At 30.8% G+C, this 25,052-nt stretch overlaps 2 protein-coding genes across 2 annotated transcripts; one reads left to right on the forward strand and one right to left on the reverse strand.

Annotated features, from left to right (window-relative positions):
• Positions 1–388: 388 nt before the first annotated feature.
• On the forward strand, positions 389–4,449 carry LOC105434867 (E3 ubiquitin-protein ligase SINAT5). Its single transcript, XM_011653024.2, has 3 exons — positions 389–997; positions 2,340–2,726; positions 3,889–4,449. Exons 1-3 carry the CDS (start codon positions 746–748, stop codon positions 4,246–4,248), a joined length of 999 nt encoding a protein of 332 aa, XP_011651326.1. The 5' UTR covers positions 389–745; the 3' UTR covers positions 4,249–4,449.
• Positions 4,450–4,618: 169 nt separating this feature from the next.
• On the reverse strand, positions 4,619–6,901 carry LOC101215466 (pentatricopeptide repeat-containing protein At3g49240, mitochondrial). The gene has a single exon (XM_004146173.3). The coding sequence runs from the start codon at positions 6,800–6,802 to the stop codon at positions 4,928–4,930; it is 1,875 nt and encodes a 624-aa protein (XP_004146221.1). The 5' UTR covers positions 6,803–6,901; the 3' UTR covers positions 4,619–4,927.
• Between the last annotated feature and the right edge of the window lie 18,151 nt (positions 6,902–25,052).

Here is a 25,052-nt window from a genome sequence, read left to right on the forward strand (position 1 = left end):
ATCGTATAGCTTAGTCTTCTTGCATCGCATAAAGACTTGGTGTTTAAAACATAGATATATTGCATAGCTTGGTTTTCTTGCACGAAGAATTTTTCATTAAAAGAAAAAAATACCAAGAACAAATATGGTTTACAAGGTTTATGGAGGAAAAAGAAGAAAATATCAACCATGATGAAAGAAACTATAAATTATTCAAATATCATAAGAAGGTATCTTAAAATCATATTTATCCCATTTGAAAAGTATTCCATTTAAATAAAAAGAGAAAAAAAAAAAAAGAAAGTAAAAAAGAACATCTTTTAAAAGAAAAAGAAACATTAAAATTATAATGATTACATACGTCTTTAGTTGTCCAAACCAATCTCTTGGCTTTGGGATATCAATTTTTACTCATCAAAGAACCGAATCAACGGTGCCATTATTAGCTCACGCTCTCTCTCTCTCTCTTTCTCTCTTCCTCTCTTCCTCTCTTCCTCTCTTTCTCACACACACTTCAAAGACCTGAGAACAAGAGAGGAACAACACAAAGGGGTTAGAGGAACCAAGTAAAGAACCTCTTTTTTCGGGTTAAAAGGGCTTATTCCCTTCTGGGTATCCATCAAATCAATCTTCCTCTTTTTCCCTTTTCATTCTTTGCTTCTTTCCTACTCTGCCAAACCCAGAAAATTTTCTGAGGTCTTGATCCATTCTAGATTTGGATAAGTGGGTTTTTGTGTTCAGGTCTATAGGGTTTCTTTTTCTGTAAATGGATTTGGATAGTATCGAGTGTGTATCGTCTTCTGATGGTCTCGATGAGGATGAGATTCATCTGCACCACACCCTTCATCCTTATTCCCAATCTCATCATCATCCCGAGTTGTCCGCATCTAAGCCTCGTTATGGAAACAATAATAGCGCTGTGAACGGTGGTCCCACTGCAACTGCGCCGGCAACTAACGTTCATGAATTGCTGGAATGCCCTGTGTGTACTAATTCTATGTACCCTCCCATCCATCAGGTTTGCCTTCGTACTTCTAATTACTTACACAATGGAGATTGTTTGGATTGGCCCTGCAAACCCCATAATTGGATTTTTTTTTCATTTGGATGTGAAAAATGGGTTCTCGTTAATTTTTCTCTGAAGGGGATTTGGATTATGGTCTGTTGATCAATTGTTGGTTAGAATTTGTGGCTGGTGTTGAACTAGTGGTTTAGTTTACTTGAAACTTCTCAGAAGATGTCTTGTTTTGCTTTTCTTAACTCTCATTTGTCAGGAGCTTAACTTTGTTTATAAATAATTGATTGTTCTAGTTAATGTTTTATATCACATATGGAGTACTGCATCAAACCGGAGATGATGTAAGGCAAGCTTGGAGTGCATATTTAATTAGCGGAAAAATAATAGAGAAATTAAAAGAAAGCAATAAAATAGAAAAAACTCCAAACCAGCTAAAAATTATCACAATAACACAAAACAATGCTCCTCTCCCAATCCCGATTACAAAAAACATTTTCTCAATGTTTTTCTGTACTACTCAATATTTAACTAGACTTAACACACCTAAACACGAGTGTTACAAATTAGAGACAACTTGAAAACGAAGACACAGGCCCCTACAATTTGAAACCAAAGGCATAGACTCCTTTTATAGTGTTTGATGTATGTATGTGGTGAAGTTCATTGAACTTTGGTCTGGTAAATTTGGCATTGTGGTATACTGGTTTCAAAACTGTATTTTCTTCTCGTAAGCTAGAAAATAAGATATCTTGGTTTTTGGTAGTTTTAATAAAACTGTTTTATGTTGTTGCATCAGTCGTAAACCATCAAACTCCCTCTTTTATTAAGGTTTTATAGCTTTAAGATTGTATAAAGAGATTAGGTTACTTGTCCAGTTCCTAAAAGCTTATATTTTTAATTCTAGCATAAGATGCTTGTAGTTTCTACCAATTTGCTATGGAAATTTCATTTGGTTTAGTTATAAACGTTACTTTGGAAGACTGATGAAATTTTACCTTTCACCTTTTTTCCTTTGGGATATCATTTCCCATCCTCGTAGGTTTTCTTCTACTTCATGTATGATTTGAACTTACCTTTATATACAGTTGAGAATATGCATATTGCATGCTGTATTCCAATAATCGTCTTAGGACATAATATTGTTTGCTATAAGTGTAACAAAGGATTTAGAAGGGAGTGGTTTTGACCCCACCTGCCTACCTGCAATATTATATCTTGTGAGTTTCTACAATGACCAATTGTTGTAGGGTTAGAATAGTTAGGGTGTGTACAAGTTTTGTTGGATAGATCAATGCTAGTATGTAAATGTTGGTTAACCTTGTGACCAACTAAAATGTTGCAGTGCCACAACGGACATACCTTATGTTCCACATGTAAAACGAGAGTTCATAACCGGTGCCCAACTTGTAGACAAGAGCTTGGAGATATTAGGTGCTTGGCACTGGAGAAGGTGGCAGAGTCACTTGAATTGCCTTGCAAGTATTATTCATTGGGTTGCACTGAGATATTTCCATACTACAGTAAACTTAAGCATGAGGGTTTGTGCAACTACAGACCCTATAGTTGTCCATATGCTGGGTCAGAATGCTCTGCTGTTGGGGACATTCCTTTCCTTGTTGCCCATCTGAGGGATGATCATAAGGTGGACATGCACACTGGCTGCACATTTAACCATCGCTATGTTAAGTCCAATCCAAGGGAAGTGGAGAATGCCACTTGGATGCTTACTGTAAGTTTGATATATTTGACCTTAACTCTCAAATTGATTCTCATTCTCTCTTTTTTCATTGCACTTGCCTCTTGAATTGATACTTACAATACATTATATGCACGCCTGTGTATGTATGCTTAGGTAAATATGTATGTATGTATTTGTTATTTCACTCGGTATCTATTAGGGTAAGAGGAGGGCAAAGGTATCAAACCCAATTATTCAGGACATTAGAGGACTCCAACCAGTTGGAAGCAGACTAAAGACATGTTTGGAAGTGTTTTCGTTTCTTTCTTTTTTTTTAAAGAATGTTTGAGAGTGATTTCAAAATCATTAAAATCATTCTTATTATGTTTAAAATCAATTTAAAACATGTATTTGATCACCCAAATCATTTTCTTAAATGCAATTTTCATTGAATTGATTTTGAAGGATTGAAAACATGTTTTAAAATAATTTTTGAAATAACAGAAATGATTTTGGTCCTTTCAGGACCACTCCCAAACATGCTCTAAGGATGATGAAAGTCCACTAATATAAGCCTGCTGGAAGCGTCGCTAACAAAACAAGCCAAACTAAAAAAGAAGGCTCTAATCAAGCTGAATAAGACCGAAAACTTAACTTAAGTCACTAACAAGAGTCCACGGATCTTCCTTGGTTCTCCCCCACTTTCTAAATCTCCCGTGGTTTCTCTTTAACCACACACTCTATGACACCATGCATACAGATAAGCTAAGATAAATTTTGTTGATGCGAAGAAGGAACTATGACAAGTTGATTATAAGCTTGGTCACTTTTCGTTTTCTTTTATTTTATGAAACTCTGGCCATGATTTTGTTTGTTTCCTTCAGAAGCAACTTGATGTGATGCAATAAGATAACAGTATGATTTGAATATCAAAGGTTTAAAAGTACATGTTTTTATGTATATTTTTCAAGATTCCTTTTATCAAAGTGATGGATTTATGCATTTCCGGTTCAAGTGTTTCTCTCAAATCTGTATAAACGAAGCAAGCTAGTTTGGTCACGGGATGCCAAAACTACCAGTAACTGAAATGGGTATTTATGTGTTTGATCAAAACGAGGCCTTGGAGCATCGAGCATGAGGATATTCCGTTGGTTTTACCCCATATTTTAGATTAATCACATGTCTTGTGGCTTGCGCTTCTCACATTTTGCAGGTTTTTCATTGTTTTGGTCAATATTTCTGCCTTCACTTTGAGGCTTTTCAGCTCGGCATGGCTCCAGTCTACATGGCTTTCCTCCGTTTCATGGGCGATGAGAATGACGCCCGAACCTACAGCTACAGTCTCGAGGTTGGTGGATATGGGCGAAAACTGATATGGGAGGGTACACCACGAAGTATTAGAGATAGTCATCGAAAAGTTAGGGACAGCCATGATGGATTAATTATCCAAAGAAATATGGCTCTTTTCTTCTCTGGTGGGGACAGAAAGGAACTGAAGCTGAGGGTTACAGGAAGGATATGGAAGGAACAAAACCCGGATGCTGGTGTTTGCATACCAAACCTTTGTAGCTAAAATCGAAGTGTTTACTTAATGCCTGCCTTTCTGTGTGTTTTTGACAGTACTCTGCTTTGTACCTATTCTCATATATTGTGACGGGTGATATTTTTTAATTGTATATACTTGAGAGAATTCTTGATCTTCATATCAACAATGGTGCCAAAATTGTAACATTCACCAACTTATAAGTGGATTTTCGTGTATCCTTGCTTGGAAGTTCAGGAGTAAAGTACAAGGGGTTAATCTAGGAACACATGAATGATTGCACATTGGTTTAGTTTACGGATGTTTTGTCTACTCAATCGGTACTCATTAAGTATGTCCGTCGTTTGAATCTACTAAAAAAAAATAGAAGTGGAAACAATTACTGATTACATTAACATTATAAGCAAAAATGCAAGGTAAAGAAGTCTATCAATTTTCTTTTTGTCGTACAGATTTCTCTTGCCTAATTGGTTAAGAGAACCAAGAGCGGATCACATTTCCATGTAATGTAACAACGAGAATAATTTAAAGTTAACAGAAATGGAAAACAGATCACATTCCCATGCAAATCGAAGCAACAACTAACACAAAATCTGATGTGAATTTCACCTGTTCTTCCATGTCTAAACAGTTTAATTCTCCTGTTCTTCCATGTCTAAACAGTTTAATTCTCGCTCTTCAGTACTTTCCCCTCTACTACGCAATTTCTTCAAGGACTTGATTCCGCAAGTTCAGTTTTACCACTGTCGTCTTCTTGTTCAACAGATTGCATTTCATTCACTACAGATTCTTTCTCACCTTCCTTGTTCGCAAACAACTTGGATGACAGTAAAGAAGAAACAGCAGCTTTAGCACTTCTCTTCTGTGCCTCTGCTGCTTCAGCCTCCTTTGCCTTAGCTTCAGCTTTCAGTCTTTCTTTCTCTTCCACAAGTTTAGCTAGATCTTCTTCCCTGTTTTCCTTCCTCAACTCACCTCTCACGAACTCCTGCAGCTCTTCCGAAAATTCAATCCCATCATCATCAAGAAGGGTATCGACCACATTTAGTATTTCGTCCATTTTTCCTGATTCACTCAACGCTTTCATTATAAACTGATAGCTCGAGGCATCCATTTTGAGCTTCTTCACCATCAAATCAAAGAAAGACTTTGCGTCGTCGATCTTCCCTAATTTAACCAACTCGTCCACTAATATATTATAAACTGCTATATTGGGTCTGAGTCCAGAATCTACCATTTTTCTAAAATATGCAGCTGCATCATCTGCCCTGTTTTTTTTAAAGCAAGAATCCATCAACAAACCATAAGTAAACTCGTCCGGGTTTACTCCCTTATCATCCATTGTTCCGTAAAGCATCTCAGCTTCAGCCAACATTCCATTATTACATAATTGTTCGATCAAATTATTGAATGATAACGTATCTGGGCAACACCTATAATCACCCATCTTCTCAAATACTTCAATGGCCTCTTTGAACCTCCCTTCGATGCAGTACCCATCAACCATAACATTAAAGCTTCCCAAGTTCACTGCCAGATGCCTGGGCGGACGATGCTCTTTTGTCATCCTATCAAACAATGTCAAAGCCTCACCAAATTTCCCATTCCTGCATAATGCATCAAGCACAGAATTGTATGCAATGGCACTCATCTTCACCACTGAATTATCACCCACAGTCTCCTCATAACACTTCATTGCTTCCTCTTCCATTTCTTTCATAAAATACCCTTTCATCAAGTTCCCATAAACAACTCCATCTTCCACAGTCGCTCCCAACTTTTCTTTCAACTCTTCAAAAAGCTTAAAAACTCCATCAGGATCCAAACTTCTCACACATCCCCCCATCAGATAATGATAAATAAGAGGGTCAGGAGCAAAACCTTTCTCAATCATTTCGTCTTTAAGCTCCATTGCCCTCTCCAACTTGTTATTGTCTACCAACCCCTTAATCAAGATCCTATAAGTCGTCGGCGAGGGGTTGAAAGGTGCATCATTGATCAACTGCTTGTAATGTTCCATTGCCGTATCAGGCTTACGGCAATCCAAATAAGTCTGAAAAATCAAATTGTGAGTGATTATATTAGGGACGACACCAGCCTGTGTAATAAACCGGTGAAGTGAAAGCAAATCGGCATATTTCGATTGACGAAGCTGTGCATTGAGAACCGCATTGACGGTGAAGATGGTGGGACGACAATTGGAATAAATTGAATGACGAGTGAAAAGCGCGGCTTCTTCAAGATCATTTTCACGAATGAGAGTGAGAATGCGATTGTGGAGGTTAAGACGATTACCAGAGAGAGCAGAGATGTGCTCAGGAATTTTCGGGGCATTAGGGTTTTGTGGGGTTTGAGATCTAGGAGGCTGCGTTAGTGGACGAGCGGCAGAGGAAGAAGAGAGCGGGGGTTCGATGCGGAGGCGGCGCTTACGACGGCGTCGTTCGGCATCAGCTTCCTCAGCCGATGCAAAAGAGAGAAATCGGAGAGTGACGATAGGAAATGGTGCCAGAGCTTGGCGCTGGAGTAAATGGTGGGAACCGGTTAGGGTTTTGAGGTGGGTGAAGAAGGCCGGCTTCGATAATGCCATTGATAAGCTTCGCCGGAAGACAGAGACGGTGGAGAATTAGGGGTTTTGGCCCTTTTGGGGGTGACGATAGGGTTATTTAGAGAGGGTTTAGAACTAGAAAAATAGGAGGCTTTTATTATTAATTTATTTTTATCGACTAATCGTCTGCCAAAAAAGTCGACATGTCGATTTTCATTCGTTCCATGATTTTCTTCATGCCCCAAAATAATCGATACTTAAAAGTCTACATTGCTGGCCCATGCACCCATTTCATAGAAAGCCCATGGCTCATTTGAAAGCTTACATTTCCAAAGTGATTAGCCCACCAAAATTCACTTCCATCTATTTCTGTAGATAACTCTTTCTGACGGGCTTCAACTCCAATTTTTCCACGTACCTCTGTTCCTCCGTCCATCCAACTTCGATCCACCCACCTGATGATTACCCGAGCAAAATCAGGTATGTTCAAGTCGAAAGCGTGGTTCACATGTATTAAAGACGCTCTACCTACTCCACAATGGAAACAAGCAATGGATGAGGAATATGCTGCCTTACTCAAAGTTAAGACATGGCACTTGGTACCCTCTTCTCCGTATCAAAATATTGTCGGTAACAAGTGGGTATTTCGACTCAAACGAAATTCTGATTGTTCCATTCAACGCTACAAGGCTCAATTGGTTGCCAAAGGTTTTTTTATCAACACCATGACATTGATTTCTTTGAAACATTTAGCCCCGTAGTCAAAGCATCCACGATTCGTTTAGTGCTTAGTATTGTGGTGTCTAAAGGATGACAACTTCGTCAACTCGATTTCAATAATGTTTTTCTTAATAGACGTCTTGAAGAAACTGTGTACATGACACAACCTCCCGAGTATGTTAATCCCTCATTTCTCGACCATGTTTGTAAGCTTGACAAAGCTATTTATGGCTTGGAACAATCTCCACGTGCGTGGAATACAACTTTTTCCAGAAAATTACTCAGTTGGGGTTTTGTGAATTTATGATCTGATTCTTCTCTGTTTATATTTCGTCGTTAGAACTTCATGATTTTGCTATTGGTGTATGTTGATGATGTTATTATCACTGGTAATAATTATGAATTAATGTGCGACCTGGTTAAATCTCTTGACCAAGAGTTTGCTTTGAAAGACTTGGGGAAGTTACATCACTTTTTGTGTTTTCAAGTTCATTATTTCGAATATGGGTTTATTCTTAATCAAGAGAAATATGTCGATGATTTACTTCACAAGCTACAACTTCAAGATTTAAAACCCACTCCATTATCAAGTGTGGTTGGAAAACATTTGTCTGCCTATGAAGGAGATTCGCTTGATAATCCGTTTTTATATTGGAGCACCTTTGGCACTTTACAATATCTCACACATACTCGACTGGATATTGCTTACATTGTGAATCATTATATTGCTTACATTGTGAATCATTTAAGCCAATTTCTCCAAAGACCTACTGATATTCATTGGCAAGCTGTAAAAAGAGTGCTTTGATACTTGAGTGGTACTAAATCTTTTGGCCTCATGTTTTAACAAAGTTCTGATTTATCCATCTCTGCCTATTCCAATGCCGGTTAGGCATCAAATGTTGATGATAGAAAATCAGTTGTTGTTTATTGTGTTTTCATTGGTGGAAACTTGGTGTCTTGGTATTCTAAGAAACAGCATGCAGTTGCTCGTTCTAGCATCGAGTCTGAGTATGGTGCCCTTGCCCTTGTTGCAGGTGAAGTTATATGGTTAAAGCAGTTGCTTTCAGAGTTAAATGTTTCTTTGCCCCTTAAACCAATAATATGGTGTGATAATTTAAGTGCAGGACCTCTTGCCACAAACCTAGTTTTCCATGCCTAAACAAAACAAATAGAAATCGACGTTCACTTTGTTTGGGATCATGTTCTTCGAGGAAATCTGGATGTTCGTTACGTTCTTTCTATGGATCAATTGACAGATTGTTTAACAAATTCCTTCACCCACACTCAATTTCAGAATTTACAGGTCAAACTCAGGCTCACTTGTTGTCCCTCTCGTTTGAGGGGGGATGTTAGAGAATATTATAGTGATGACAAGGCATCAACAAATTATGCCAACTTGGAGAAGGTTTATTTTAGTTACAAATTTGTTATTTGTTATGAAGATTTAATTATCCTTCAATTAAGTTTTATCGCGTGTCAATGCATAATTAATGAGTGTAAATATTTTATTGATTCTTTATTTTTATATTCGCTAAATTAAGGGAATTGGTGTATATATTGGGAAAGAGTGTCATTAATAATAGAGTGATAAAAAGAAGGGAAAGATTTTTATTCCAATTATAGGGTTGATTTTTATAACCTATTTGTTTGTGTTATAGGATAAATAAAGAATTTTAATTACATAAATATACTTGCAATAGTTTGTAAAATTAAAATAGTTAGATTTCCCTATTTTTTAGGAGTTACTAACAATGGAGAGCTGGTGGGATTATTAATGGAAAAAAAGAAGCAAATAAGGGATATATTTTTTTGAAATATAAAAATATATGATAAATTTGCTATTTGCCCTATTTTATTTTTTTAGTTAGATACAATGACTTGTTGAATTATGATTAATAATGGCTATCCAGTCCCCCACCTCCCAACAAAAACGCATAACTTACTTCAAACCACAAAAGAAGTTGTAATTCTTATTGGTAATAGAGGCGTAATGGTAAATGGGGTTTCTTCATAGTTTAAGTCGGAGGAGTATGAAAATTAGTAAAACATGACGTAAGGGAAAGAAACTTATTGTGTACATTTAAAAATTAACTTGCACTACATCTCCACTTGAATTCTTGATGATTCTTTTCAATTATACTCTACACTTCCTATCACCCACTTTTAAAAACTATATTTGGACAAATCATTCAAATGATGTTAAAAGAATATTTTCAATTAGTAGAGCACATACAGACTAAACAAACAATACATCCCACCCAGTTTGTTATAAAGAGATTTGATTCAATTTTTTTTTTGAGAAATTAATTAATTTGATTCAATCTTATCATGTCAAAAAATATATTATATTTAGTTAAGATTTTCCAAAACGAATGTTGTTTGCAAATACACTGTATCCGTGGATATTTTGTCTTATTCTTTGAACTATACAAATATAAGAAATGAATTGTCCTATATAAAGGATATAATCGGGTAAAAAAAAGTCTGCAGTTGATAGTTTTGCTATTTTTCAGTTTGTTATTTAATACTCGATCATTTTCACGGTTATCTCTTAGTAGAACTAATGTCTAATCCACAGACATTGAACTAAATTATGTGTAACACACACGCATACTGCATACACGCACATATATACCTAACTAAATGATATGTTTGTTTAGGATCATATTCTATTATTTGCATATTTAAAAGGGAAAGTCAAACTCACGAGTTTTGAGTTGAGCAAACTAGCTCATGGAGTTTTGCTAAAAGGAAAATGATTTAGTCGAGCATGGTGTTGATATTCTACAACTTCAAGAAGCACACCTACTTCGACAATATTGACATTGAGGCGTCAAAGGAAAAACCATATAAACAACCCAACACAAACAATCTTAAATTAAGTAATTTTGTTATGTGTTTGATTGAACTAATACTCTATTTACTAACTTAAACATTTAAGTGTACTCTAATTGACAACACAACACCAATATGAATATGCTTATGGAGGTTAGTTCTAGCAAAGAATCTAAACGAACACCAAATCAAGCCAAATACTCTTTATATATATATATTTGTCCAAATTAGGTATGATTGATTAAACTTTTTTCTTAATTATATTTTTGAGTGGTTGCATATGATTGAATTAAAATCTAATTATAGTGGAAGCATAAATATAATGGCTAAAGTTGAATTGATTAGGTAGGGTGGGGACAAAGTTTTGATGATTAACATTTAAGATTCTAAAACAAAATGTGCTTCCATTTAAGCAGTGTAAGAAAGCAAAGAATTTCAAAGGGTGAAGTCTACAAGTATTAATTAATGAGGATTTATGAATTTCAAATGTTGACTTTTTCTTTCCTTTTTAGTATAAATAGTTTGCCAGAAATCATTTAAAGAGACGTGAGGAAATGGTGTTTTGATTTCCAAAATTGGTTAATTCTAATTTTAAATAGAAACGTTGCCGTAGAGATTTATATTAACCATAGAGTATTGTATTGGGTGTTATTTCAAATCCACAATCAATTCTACGATTGGGATATTTATATTTTTAGTTTGATAAAACCTACTTATCATATACTCTAATTTTCTTCAAAAATTATATTCTAAACACACGCTAATTTTAAAATTACTTTTTTTAAATAAAAAAAATTGGTTCAAAAATATAAATAATATAAAGAACATAAAAAGAAAAAAAAAGGACGGAGAAGAAGTAAAATGTCTTTGGGAATAAGTAAAACAATCAATAAAATTTAACTAAAAAGAAAGAAAAATAGATAAAAAAAAAAAAATTAAAAATCGTAGATTTTACAAAATATTTACAACCTATAGCAAATTCTATCACTAGTCATTAATATGTTATAATAACTATTAGTGATAGAATACAAAATTTTGTTATAGCCGGTAAATATTTTAATTTATTTTTCTATTTTTAAAAATGCTCGTAAAAAACCATATTTACCTAATTTGTTTTAAAATAAAGAAATTATAAAAAATGGAACATTCCACCAAATATTTACCTTCATTTACATTTCATACAAAATTAAGTGTAAAATTATGTTTCAGTACTTTTGTTCTACGTAAATAGTTTGTAAAAAATTTTCATTTTTGAAAAAATCCCTTAAAACAACTTAATTTTCCTAATTTTTTTCTTTCAAAATTACACTATTTTTCCAATCCATATATATGCTAGAATTTAAGTTGAAAAATAATGGTAATGATTCTAGTGTTTGCATTGAAAAAATGAGATCGATAGATATAAAAAAGAGGTAATGAGTGTACACGTTTTAGGTAATTGTATTGACTTTGGACCTTTTTACCCTAATAATAATATTGCCCTAAGCTTAGATGATCAAGAATAATATGTATGAAGCACGTTAAGAAAAAACACAAATAAGCTAAAATGAGTATACTCAGCTCCATGTAGTACTTGAATTATCAACTTCCATGTTTAGAAGATAGATTCCTACGCTCTACAAATTAATTCAACACACATTTGCAAAAAAAAACGTAAAGAGAAAAAAGAAAAAAGAAAAAAACAATTTGATTATATTTTATAAATTGTCTTATATATGCATGTCTAAGATATCAATTCTCCAAAGAAAAAAACTCATTAATTGACTAAGAAATATATACATTTGTGTAGATGAAAGTAAAAGGTTTAAGTAAAAGGTTTGATCAATGCCTCCAATTTTACATTTTATCTCACTAAAAACAATATGTTAGAAACAATATAAAGTAAGCATCATTATAATGGCTAGCCTTCGTGTTGTTCATAGTTAATTAAAGCGTGTCTAGGAAGCTGGGGATTACTAAAAAATCATAAGTGTATTAAAATGCATCTCAAATCGAGGATGAACAAAAACTATGCCAAAATGCTCAATCCGAAGATGGACAAAAATATGGTTTAATTGAAAATTGTATCATAACAAAATAAATTTTTAATTACAATTCGAAATCAAAACGTTGAATTTTTTTATTATATTACATTCTATTCTAATGAAATTATGGATGTCCAAACACGTTTTGAGGCAAATGATAGGAGAATGATAATTAATACAAAACCTAATTAAACAAGGAAGGAGAGATTATTTACCCTCAATTTGAAGTGATTTTTGTTCCTAATTCTTACTAATATTGAATCTTGAAAAAAACGCACAATTTGTTTTTAGCTTAAATTTATATTATGGATTTCAAAATTAAGGGTTAATTCTCTTTTTCTACAAATGGATTACAGTAGAGTACATCCAATTTGGATATTTTGTCTGGGGAATTAAATTCATGGCTCTTATTAAATTTGATGGGAAAGTATCATAATTATTTGATTTAGAAAAAGGAAAAAGATGAGAATTATTTATTGAACAAATGGACAAAAGGTTAATTGAATTAAAATGTTAATTATTCAGAAATGGAATGGCCTACAAATTGAAACAAAATATTTCCTTTAGAAAAAGTACCAAAAAAAAGGAAAATGTCAACTTTGTTGTATTATTTATCATTTTCATGACATAACAATTAATGTCCAATTTTCTTTGGACACCAACTATTAAATCTACTTTTCTATTCTCATTTCACTTTCGGTTCGTCAACGTTTTGGGATAGCATAATTGATAAATAAAATACAATTATTTACATTTTAAATTATATACAAAAAGTAAAAAACTTGAACCTCTAGGCCTCAGGTGAAAGCCAGAATCTAAATCATTTCTAAGCTCAAAGCTGGCATATACAATACACACACATATATAGGTTAGGGTACATACACCTATTTGAATGTTGATCTCCTCATTTACGCAAGAAAACTAAAACTAACAAAGATATATTTCTTTCTTAAAATTGTTTGAGATGCAGTAAATAGTAGTTAAAAATATGGTAAATAGGAGTACAACTAACTGCACAAGAGAGATGAGTGCATTCCAAATTGTACGGAAAGGAAAAAGTTTATTTGGAGACATGAGATTGGAGAAAGAATGGTGTACACATGTTTGTTGGGAGTCATAATTTTATTGATAGACAAGACTCCACTAAGAAATATATATATTACATCAATCCATTGGAAGAACCAACTTTTGCCATTGCCACCTTCATTTCAAGAAGTTTGAAGAATAGATGATGAGATTGGAGAAACAAAAAGTGTACCTTCTTTTCAAAGGGAACCAAAATCTCTTGTGACAATCACTATTCCCTGTAAAATCAAATCAATCTGCTTCAGGAACCAATTTTTTTTTTAACACCCAATCCTCATCATTTTCTTTTTCTCCTTTTACATATTAGAGTTTTGCTTTACCATTCTCAAGAGAAAATGAAAAGAGATAAAAAGAATAAAAAAGAGAAAGGAAGACGACATGCACTATTTTCATCCTTGTAATTTGAATTGATTACACAAAAACAAAAGATAGGGTTTCTACATAAAAGGTCTTCGAAATAGGGACATATTATGTATACTTTATATATATATATATATATATATATATAGCAAATTTGATACAAACAATAGTATTTTTTTAGTTTAGAATTTATGTATTATTATGATATATACAAAATTTTGATTGTTGTGATTTCTCACTATCCAAATGGTATATATGATATATACTATAATGTATAAATAAAATTTAATTTTGATATACTATAATGTATAAATAAAATTTAATTTTGAAGCTTTTACATAAGACGGTATACATTTCATATATTGATCTATATTGTGATTTACGTTAAACATTTAGTCAAATTTATAAACTTTAGTATATTTTATATATTAGTTAGAATGTTTTTAAATACTTATTAAAATGTTATAAGGTATATTTAAAATAACCATGAGTCTGTAAAAAGAAAAACCAATAAGTTGATGGGTGAAAACCAAGCTAAATGAAAGTAAGATTTGATTAAGTACAATTTCTCTCTTTAAATTGGAAAACGAAGAAAGATTAGAATAAATGCATTTTTCTCTCCAAAATGAAAAATGAAAACAACTACAATAAATACATTCTCTCTCTTCATAAATTGGAAAAAATTATACTAAATGCATTTCCCTCTCCATAATAAATAAAAGTTCCATCATTATGGTAGATTTGTAAATAGGAAAATATATATATATATAAATTGGATACAAATAAATGAAAAAAAAGTTTTTTCTTTTTGGAAAATAAATCAAATTTAGAAACACTACCAATATACATAGCCAAAGATGGAGTTTATCCAATTATCAAAAACTGTAAAACATAAATAGATTAAAATTGACGTACAAATTTATGAGATTTCATATTAGTGATTCTTCCTAAACTATAGATTGTACTTCCCTAAATGTTAAAGTTATAAATGTAATACACTATTGTAAATAATTAAATATGCAAAAACACAAATGATCTTTTGAAGCGTGACATAAATATATTCAAGATATTTCAATTACATGTCTAACTAAAGTAACCTCCTCAACTTCGGCCAAGATCGAGACATTAAACCTCCCATTGATGAAAATGCTAAATACATACCTTTGGTCAATTTGACTAGAAAATTCTGTTAAAATGATTCAAAGACCCTTCCATATATATAAAAGTTCATCTTCTTCCTTAAAACTTCTTACTACAAAACCAAAATCCTAAGTTATGCATTCCTTGAGGAATAGAATATATCTCATTAATATTCTTTGAATTGTGGTTTAATTTTTATAGGATGTATGATATATAGGGGAGGAATTTATTTGCTCTTTATGCATTGTAGAGAAACTTTAATCTTCTCTATAATTTAATTTTAAAAAAATAAGATTATATCTTGGATAGAGCATATAAATAAAGTCACATATATATAATGATTAATAATCTTCTTTATCTATGAATTTCTTTTTTCTTCTCATTCAAAGTTCTATGCTAATAATAAAACGAGTAAATTTTCTTCTCATCTATAAGGCTAAATTATTTAAGATATACCGTGGCATGTAATTTGGAAACATGACACGAATTATCTTGAATTGAATTGATCTTTGTTAAAATGGGTAATTTCAATTTTGTGGTTTTGAACTTTATGTTAATTAGTAATTTTAGTTATGCTCTCTAATCGTTTAAAAACTTTCATTCTACCTCTAAACTAATTATTTTATACAAATTAGTAATTATTTCATTAATTTTCTCGATAAAATGAAATTAAAGAGAGAATAGGAAAGCTAGCTATTATGAAAATCTTTAATTTATATTGTAAATATGAGGTCTATATTATAGCTAGATTATAAATAAGGTTATTATATGAGTGCATATTTTGGAGTGATCTAGATTTTAAATTTTAAATACATTTTAACTAATAAAATGATCTAGCTAGATTTTGAGGTAAAAATAAACTTTGGAGATCAAGCTTTGGGTTGAAACGATAGAGGAAACTAACCTAGAACTAAATTAATACAGGAATAATTCTGATTGAGGTAAATGCATCTAACTTTCAAGTAGGGTACTTACCATATACACTGATGTTCAAGTTACGGGGTGAAAGAATGTGGATATAGGGAGTTCATGATCGTAGTAGAATATAACTAGTATTCTCTCCGGGAGTTATATATAGCGATGTATATTTGCATAAGTTTATCTAAAATTAATTAGATAATACTAATCTCTTGTAGCATACAACAAGATCAAAACTAGAAAATCTTGAGTTGAATGAACAATCAATCACAATTATTATTAGGATAATTTTCTTTTCTATCGTCTAAACTCTTCCTAGATTAGAATTAAAGAAGACATGACTCCTTTCTTACCTATTTTGCCTAGCTCGGTCTTGGTCTTGACTTGACCAAGATCGAGCAGACGAGCACATTATTGAATTTGGAATTTGACACGAAATAAACTCTCTCCTCCAAACCCAAATGAATGTAAAATGCTATATTTACTCGAGATTTGTTATTTCTTAATTGTTGTTCCAAGAAGATGGCTTTAGATACCAGTGGTTAATGCATTTTTCTGTCCTTAATTAGAAGTAGATTTAACATATAATTAGAATATTTGAAGCACTGTCATTAGAATATTTGAAACACCAAATCGAACTGTAAAGCCTAGAATTAACTTTTGAAGTATAGAGTCAGAAGCAGTTTTTCGAAAATGAAGATAAAGTTTCAAGGTTTAGTAGTAAAACACAATTGAAGAATTATCTAATACCAATTTATGAAGTTATTGGTGGGACAAACATCCTATCAAATGTTAAGAAGCTGTAAATTAATCATGCTGCAATTATGTATTTAACGTGTAATTTAAAAGATATTGATTTTAGAAGAGCGTTCCATTAAATTTTAGAAAGTATTAATTGATAAATTATTTTACCATTTTGCCATTTTTATAAATATTCTTACAGATTTAGCCATTTAAAATAATTTCTCCTAATTTTATTCCAAATTCTAATTTTCTTTCTTCATTATTTTTAATCTAAAATTAATTTTTGGAAGTCACATTGCAGCAGTTGAATTTATTTGTATGTTATTCCACTATAATTAAACACACATTTGAGGTGAATTTGAAGTCTACACGAAAGAACGAAGGGAGAATTGGATTGAATTGTGTGAGGTTTTTATAGGATGTATTTTGATGTATGAGAGGGAGGAATTACTTGTTCAACTATTCTGATCTCCTTCTTTCCTTTAAATCTTTTCAAGATATAGACTATATTATCTTACATAGAGTATATAATTAATTAAGATAGATTATTAATCTTTTTATTTGTATCTTCTAGTCCTTTTGTTCTCATTCAAAGTTCCTTGTTAATTTTAGAAACAAGTAACTTTTGCTTATCATCACTACCGACTCTTGTTTGAATTCACTTTCAAATTAATGTGTTTAAATTAGTTTTTTATAAGGGCAAAAATAAAAGTTTAATTATAATTAAACGCCTAAAAAAAATCAATCAAATAATTTTTTAGTTGAATTCTTCGAACTAGGTAGATTTAAAGGAGAAAATAAAGGTTGAAGATCAAGTTTTTTTTTGTTCACTACAAGAAATTCGAGATTTTTCGACGCAAATTTATACCGTTGGGAGAAAAGGCGTCGAGAGATATGGAAGAACTCGTGACACCATCAATAATGCGTTGAGATATATTGGAGAACTCCCGATGCCAACCAATAATGCATCAAGAGTTATCTTTTAAAAACGCACCCCTTCTATAATTCATAGATTCGCGAAGGGGAAGAAGAAATTAAGGTTGCGAAAATTGAAGGGGGAGAAGAAATGGTTCGAAAATGCACCACTGACCACTCCACCGTTGTCCTCATCACCGACCTTTCTCTTTCAGTGCCACCACTGTCGTCTCTTCTAGTATGTAAATAAGGTAGATTACTAATTTTGCCCTAAAAATTCATTTTTTCCTAAAATCATGAATTTTATTTCCTAAGGTCATGGCGTTGAAGTCACTCCAATGTTTTTTCCTTAGTCTCTAAGCATCGTATTGCTCATCATTTGCAGCAGGATGACACCTGATAGTTGATGTATTCTTCTTTTTATTTTCTTACTCTACTTGAATTGGTTTTGAAAGTTAATTTATAGTGTATGTGGATTTTGATGCATGATATTTCACATTACGTCTTTTTGTGGTAGTTTCTAATTTCAATTAATTGTCTTACATAATCATATGTGACAGTGGAATGGTCAAGTGTTTATTTTTTGTTCATCCTATTTTATTTCATGAATGCGCCAATTTTTTCATGAAAGTTATACACTCTTACTCTATTATATTCTTCTATTTCGTTAGTTTATGAAGTAGAATTTGATGATGAAATGGTTGAAGTTTCATTGTATTTAAGTGGCATTCTTTCTTTGTGTTTCTTGATTTCAATTTATTGTTCTTGATTTATGTCTCAGGATGGATATAATATCTTCCATTAATTAATAATGAAAGTTTTTTTTTATAAAAAAAATAGAGGATCTCCGCCCGATACACACATTGTAGTGTTAGGAGATCATACAGGATCTCCTGGCTCATTTCTTCCAATCCCGATCCCGACGAAAATTTATGCATCGAGAGGTCCTTTTCGATGCATTTTCGGATATCTTCCGACGTGTTTGTGCGTTGAGAGATCCCTATTTTCTTGGGGTGATTGAAATGGATGAGGATAAACTACCATATCATCTTGTAAGAAAAATCAAGGCAATATAGTATAAATCAACAATCTCTTTGATAATGATACAAAAAATCAAATGCCAAAAATAATGTATAATGAGTAGAGATAAAAAAAATTATGAGAAAAATAAATTGAGGATGTAATTATTGTATGCAAAAATTAAAGGCGGTAAATAATACATTTACATGCAAGTTACAACCAATAGTAAATTTGTTTGAAAGAGAAAAACAAGTTGTTTAGAGAAAAGAAAACTTACACACTAGTACATAGTGCTTGTCACGTATATACATTGGTGCACAGGTGAAAGAGTGAAAGAATATCTAAAAGTTAAGGAATAGAATATAAATTCTCTCCTGTAGTTATAGTGATGTAATATTTAGAGAAATAGTTGACTTAGATTGTTCCAGTAGAATTTCAAAATCGCTTTAAAATAATTTTACTATCTATCATAGCGAGGGCATGCCCTTGTTTCAAGTTTGTGGTTAACTTTAGAGATTTACTTGAAGGTCTATCTTGGTTCTATAATTATATATATATAATTTAGCACACATCATTTGGTCTTATTCAGAATCATCCTATCTTCAATATATAATAAGTGGGGGAAAGAGGGATGAAGTATATTATATAAAATCATATTATTAATTCTGAGTATACATACTTTAGTTTCATGGTTGACTACATCATAATACATATTTTTTATTTAATTAATTATTTGTACAAAAGCACATTTTTTTTCATGTAGAAATATAATTAATTGTATTAGGCTTTAAGATTTGGTTGATCTGAAATTACACAAAATTTCTCCTAAGTTCTCATCTTACTAATTCTTGGATTACTAAATGGCACCGACCGCCTTTTGAGACTCAAATCACGTGTTACTCATTAAATAATATTATATTATTTAAGAAAATACAGTGAGTAACAATTTTATGAATAATAATAATAATAAAGTATAGAATAATATTTTTAAAATATTATAAATGTAGTAAAATCTATTTAATAATAGTCAAATAAATTTGAATAGATTTTTGTCATATTTATTGTTTTTTTTTTAAAATGATGCTATATATGCCAATATTTTAAATTTAGATAATAATTATATTTGTAATTATTATTTTTTTACTTTTTGTTTATTGTAGTAATGTGTAAAATTAGTGATAGAGAATATTGATGAGTACTATTTGTTTTTAGACTTATTTTGATCTTGGATTGTGACCTTATTTTGATTTTTGTGTTTTGCTATACGTGGATCATGAGTTTTGGTAGAAAAAGAAAAATAAAGAAAAAAATGATAGAATTGATAGCTATAAAGATGTGATCTTTTGCATAATGGAGGTTTCCTTTTGAGCCTTTATAAAAGAAATGAAGGGGAAGGAATAAAGATAATAAAGATGAGAGAAGACCATAAATGTGATAAATAGGTCCATTTTTGTTTAAAACTTAGATTTGATTTGATTTGATTTTCTTTTTTTAAAATCACTTTCATTTTTTTGAAATGTTCCTTTTCCCTGTAGAATTAACATTTTTTAAGATAAGAAATCCTCTACCTTAATTATTATCTGAAATTTATTGATATTGATTTACTTTGAGCAGTTATATTACATTTTTATTATGATTTAAATCTCTTTTATATATATATATATATATATGATTTACCACGCTTCCATTATTATTAAGGATTTTTTCTTCTTTAAAATAATAATTAAAAGAATTACGTCAACCAAAAAAATAACCACTAAAAATAATAATTCACTCCTCTTGATTTTGATTTTTCTATGAAGTGTAAATATTTTATCTACTTCAATATTACATTTTAAAAGAAGTCTATGACTTTCGTTTCAATTTGTCCCAGTTAAGAACACTTTAATCAAACATGCTAATTTTAATTAATGTAACGACCGGGACTTAAACCTAAGTTTAGAGGGGTTGAAAACTGTACTGTTTTGCCACAACGCAATATAATAATAATAATAATAATAAAAATAAAGAGCATACATATTGGACACAGGTCATTATTTTTCTTCAAATTAAATTTAGAGATATTTCACATAACTTATTGTGTTTACTAGTTGTGTAGCTTTCTTTTAATTTCTCAATTTATTACTACGATGATAATGGATTTTTTGTTTTTCACAATAAGACAACGGTGCTCCATATCCTATCTGATGTATTATTCCATGAGATTTTTAAAAAGAACAGAATGGACTTTTTTTTTTTTAAGAATAGAATTCATGGAAAGAAAAAACTAAATATAACCACTCAAGCATACAAACCTAAAAAAGAGAATAAAGAGGAAAGTGCCCCAATAAACGAGCGTGAAGCTGAGTTACAAGAATGTGAACTACTTAACAAAATTAATATCCCCTAAAGAGCCGACAATGTTGACAACATTACTAACGACGCTTTTGATCATGAATAAGTCATAATCAATGCCATTCAAAGAAGCAATCACCTTCATACCACAAGTGACAGACTCGAATTACCAACTTGGATCGCATCGAAAATAGGTCGTGCTCCATGGCTTTCATTTCCAGCACCTTGATGTAAGGAAGGGAATTAACATTTAAATAATTTCCAACTAACATAAAGATTCAAATGAAAAATGATGACTAAAGAAAAGAGAAAGAAGTTGAAGTTTTCCTAATTGAAATGGACGAGGAAAGGGATGTCTTTAGTATTATTTATGGCCTACAAGTGAGAGGTTGATTGAAGTTGTGGTTCTATATATGATGGACAAGATTGGGGAATTTGCATACTCTACTGTTTCGTACTTCCTTATCCCCTACGTTTATACAGAATTTATACCCTCAATTTTCTTTTTCTCCCTCTTATTCTTTTTTATTCTTTCCTACCATTACATTTTTTTTCCGTTAAAAAATATATTTTTTTTGTCTCCAACCTAACAATTTAGTCTTTGAACTTAAAATAAGTAACGGTTTAGATTTATATTTCATATTTATGAGAATTTTGTTCGTGAACTCTAGTAAATAATGATTTACTCCATATATTTTACAATGAATAACGATTTAGTTTTTGTAATTTAAACAACATTTTTCTTACTATTAATATTATGAAAAGGTAACATGTAGAAAATTTATTGAAGGAAATCTTAATAATAATAATAATAATAATAATAATAGACTTTGTCGAGGGTTGTCCTAAGAAGGCCAAAACCTATAGGAGGACCTAAGTTCAGAGAAATTGGGAAGAAGCATGGGGAAACACATATCTCGAAAGGAAAAAGTTAGACCTTTGAGTTCTTAAGCCAACTAGGTAAGCCAAAAGAATTATACTAACTGAGAAATAATCCAAGTTGAGGTTGGTCTGGACGCTTTATAACCTTAATATCAGTCATAACCTTTCTACAGAATGTCGATGTTACATGTTACAAACGAATATCATAGGAAGTGATATTATAAATAGGTTCATTCAACAATTAAAAAGTGTAAGAAGTATGTGAGCTCCAAACAAGAACTCTAACCTTACAATTTGTGTTTTGCTAAAAAATACGTTCTCTAACCTTACAATGAAGTGCGCAGGCTGGTCGTTGTCACACACTTCGACAATCACAACAATATATATTATTGTCATCTATTAATAATATATATTTATATTATTGTGATTGTCGAAGTGTGTGACAACGACTAGCCTGCGCACTTCATTGAGACGAATTTTACTTCATTAAGTTAGTATGATTGTTGCCTTTTGATATATGAATTTACATTAAAGATAGTCAAATGATATGTTGAAACATGAGTGATATCGCCTGATTGAGAAGTCAATCCATTAATTCAGGGGGAGCCTGAACTTGTTTTCAAAGAGATTCACGATTTATCGTTAGGGGAGCCTGAATTTATATATTTAAGTTGTGGAGATAACTTATTCAAGTAGCTTTAATATCTAAATTACAAACTTTTGAATCTCAATAATATTTCTTATTTTGAGCAAGAAGCTCCCTAGATATATGTAGGCCGCATTTTCCAAAGTAAATTATTAAAGTCTTCTGCATTATTTGTTGCTTTCATGCTTTAGCTACTTTTATAATTAATAACTTTAGATATAGCTAAAGGTTATTTTGATTATATTACTTTTTCAAACTTGACACACTGCACCAAAGCAAGTACTATCACACAGGTAAATAGATCATAGGATTAGGTAGATAGATACTATGCAAGACTCTTACGAGTTTCTTGCAACAAGTGACGTTAAGTTAATAAAATGTAATTTTAACCAGTAAAAAAATAGATGTACAATCAGACATTTATATAACATTTTTGTAATTAGGTTTAAAATTTTAATTATCTCAATCTTATATTATATAAAAAAAATTATTCAAGGTAAAAAAAAATGTTAAACTATTTACAAAACCTAAAAAGACGTAAATGAATTGTATAGAATTTGATAGATTTTTCTATATTTTGTAAATAGTTTTAATTTTTTACTACGTTTAAAAATGCCTTTAAAATTATATATATACATATAGATTTTTAGACAAATTACAAAAAAAATCATTCTTAAAGTATAATGTTAATCGCAATGAAAAACCTTTAAAAAAAAACTTTCGAAATTAAAAATTAAGTCCTCAAACCTATTCAAACATTAAAGTTGGACTTTCAAACTTACATAAATTGTATTAATTACACTCATTATATAAGTTCGATCATTCTTATTTATTATTGTAGGTTTGATGAGAGGTGGATTTTAACACTTTTAAAAAATTAGAAACTAAAAATTATTTTATTTTAAAGTTTAAAACTGTAATTACAACGTTTTTACAAATTTACTCTAATTTGTTTGTAATACTTTTGAATGGAATGCAGTGTGTGACAGTTTGGGGGACAAAGAGAGTAAAGTTTGGAAAACAAATAAATAATGGAGTGATTGGACATCCAATAAATGAAGTCAGTTCTGCCAACTACTTATTATTACTATCAATAAATATATCTTTTTCTTTTCTTTACAAAAAGAAAATTCGTATTGTTAGAGAACACACCACTTGCCAAATTGGAATGCTATATTTTGTTTGGAGTCCATATACTTTTCTTATTGGTACCCGATACTATATATATAAAAAAATAGACTTAGGAGACGATATTCAAACCAAAACTTTGAGGTTTTAAACGAGACACAACTATTATATTAATTAAAATTTAGTAACAATATAGTATTATTTATATATTATAATTTAACACTTTAAAATTAATATTTAAATATAACATTCGAAAATGTAAGGGAGACACGTGTCCTCCCTGCCCCTCAATAAATCTGTCCATTATCTTTTTCATCTCCACCTAATCATACTAAGAGAATCATCATCTTTCTACTTTTTTTATTAATTCTTTCTATTGCTTAATTTTAGTCGGATTACTTTTAAATTTGTACTTTAATCCTTTCTCGTCGATTCCTTCTTTATATTTTAATTCTTTTTTATTGGAATTATCAAAGTTACAACAACAATAATAGTGATAACAATAATCTTTATACATTAGGGTTTGTTTCATTTTAGTCTTTATACTTTTAACTTTGGTTCATTTTGGTTATTATTGTAAATATTAAATGTTTTATTTAGTTCATATACTTTGAAAAAGTGTAAATTTTAGTTCCTAATTTTCTTCATTTCATTTTTAAGGATTAAAATGATCAACTTTTAAAGTTTAAAGGACTAAAATGAACTAAAGTCAAGAGTATAAAAGTTAAAATGAACAACTTTAAAGTACATTAAACCAAAGTTATTTGAAAGTATGAAAGTAAAATAAACCTATATGGATTAAAACAGTATTTAAACCTAATAATAATAAATTTCATCCATGCAAATATACTAATGTAATATGTTAAATTTTTTTGTGATAATTTTAATAGATAAAAGAAAATTGTTCTTTATTTTTTTTAGAAAATCAATGATAAACAAGTGGTGAAACTAAATTTAAGATTTGACAAAAGTAGTATGGGTATGAACATTTTCATGATAAATTTGTTTAAGTTAGGTTGTACTTGTATATATATGTTCACGTTTTAGATTGTAAAATCCATTAGCTTTGTAAAGTTTTCTTGAATTTAATTGTTGTGTTCATGTTCTTATATGTCTAAGTTCGTTAGAATTATGAAAGGTCACATTCATTAAAATTTGTTGTTGTCGAGGTTACTTTCATGATTTTATGTTGAATTTTTTTAATGCTTTATGGTTGATAAATTTTATTAGTTGATTTTGAGCTCAAACTTCCTATCATGAATACTAAACTCATAAATTTAAGTTTAAAGACTAAATCGTAAAAAAAAAATTGTTTGATATCTAAAATTAAAACTACGTGATTATTTGTAGAAAATTAACATTAAATACAAAGAAGGTTTATAATTTAGGTAGCTTTTGAAATACAAAATATAATGATATAGAAAATGAGAGAGTGACAGTAATTTACAAAAGCATAGATAGTTTTTAATTCTATATGTAGAAGGTATGTTATGTATAGTCTATCAAATATACCTAACCTCGATTAATGTAGCAAGCA

Source organism: Cucumis sativus, chromosome 3 (assembly GCF_000004075.3).
Source record: "Cucumis sativus cultivar 9930 chromosome 3, Cucumber_9930_V3, whole genome shotgun sequence".
NCBI classification, from domain to species: domain Eukaryota; kingdom Viridiplantae; phylum Streptophyta; class Magnoliopsida; order Cucurbitales; family Cucurbitaceae; genus Cucumis; species Cucumis sativus.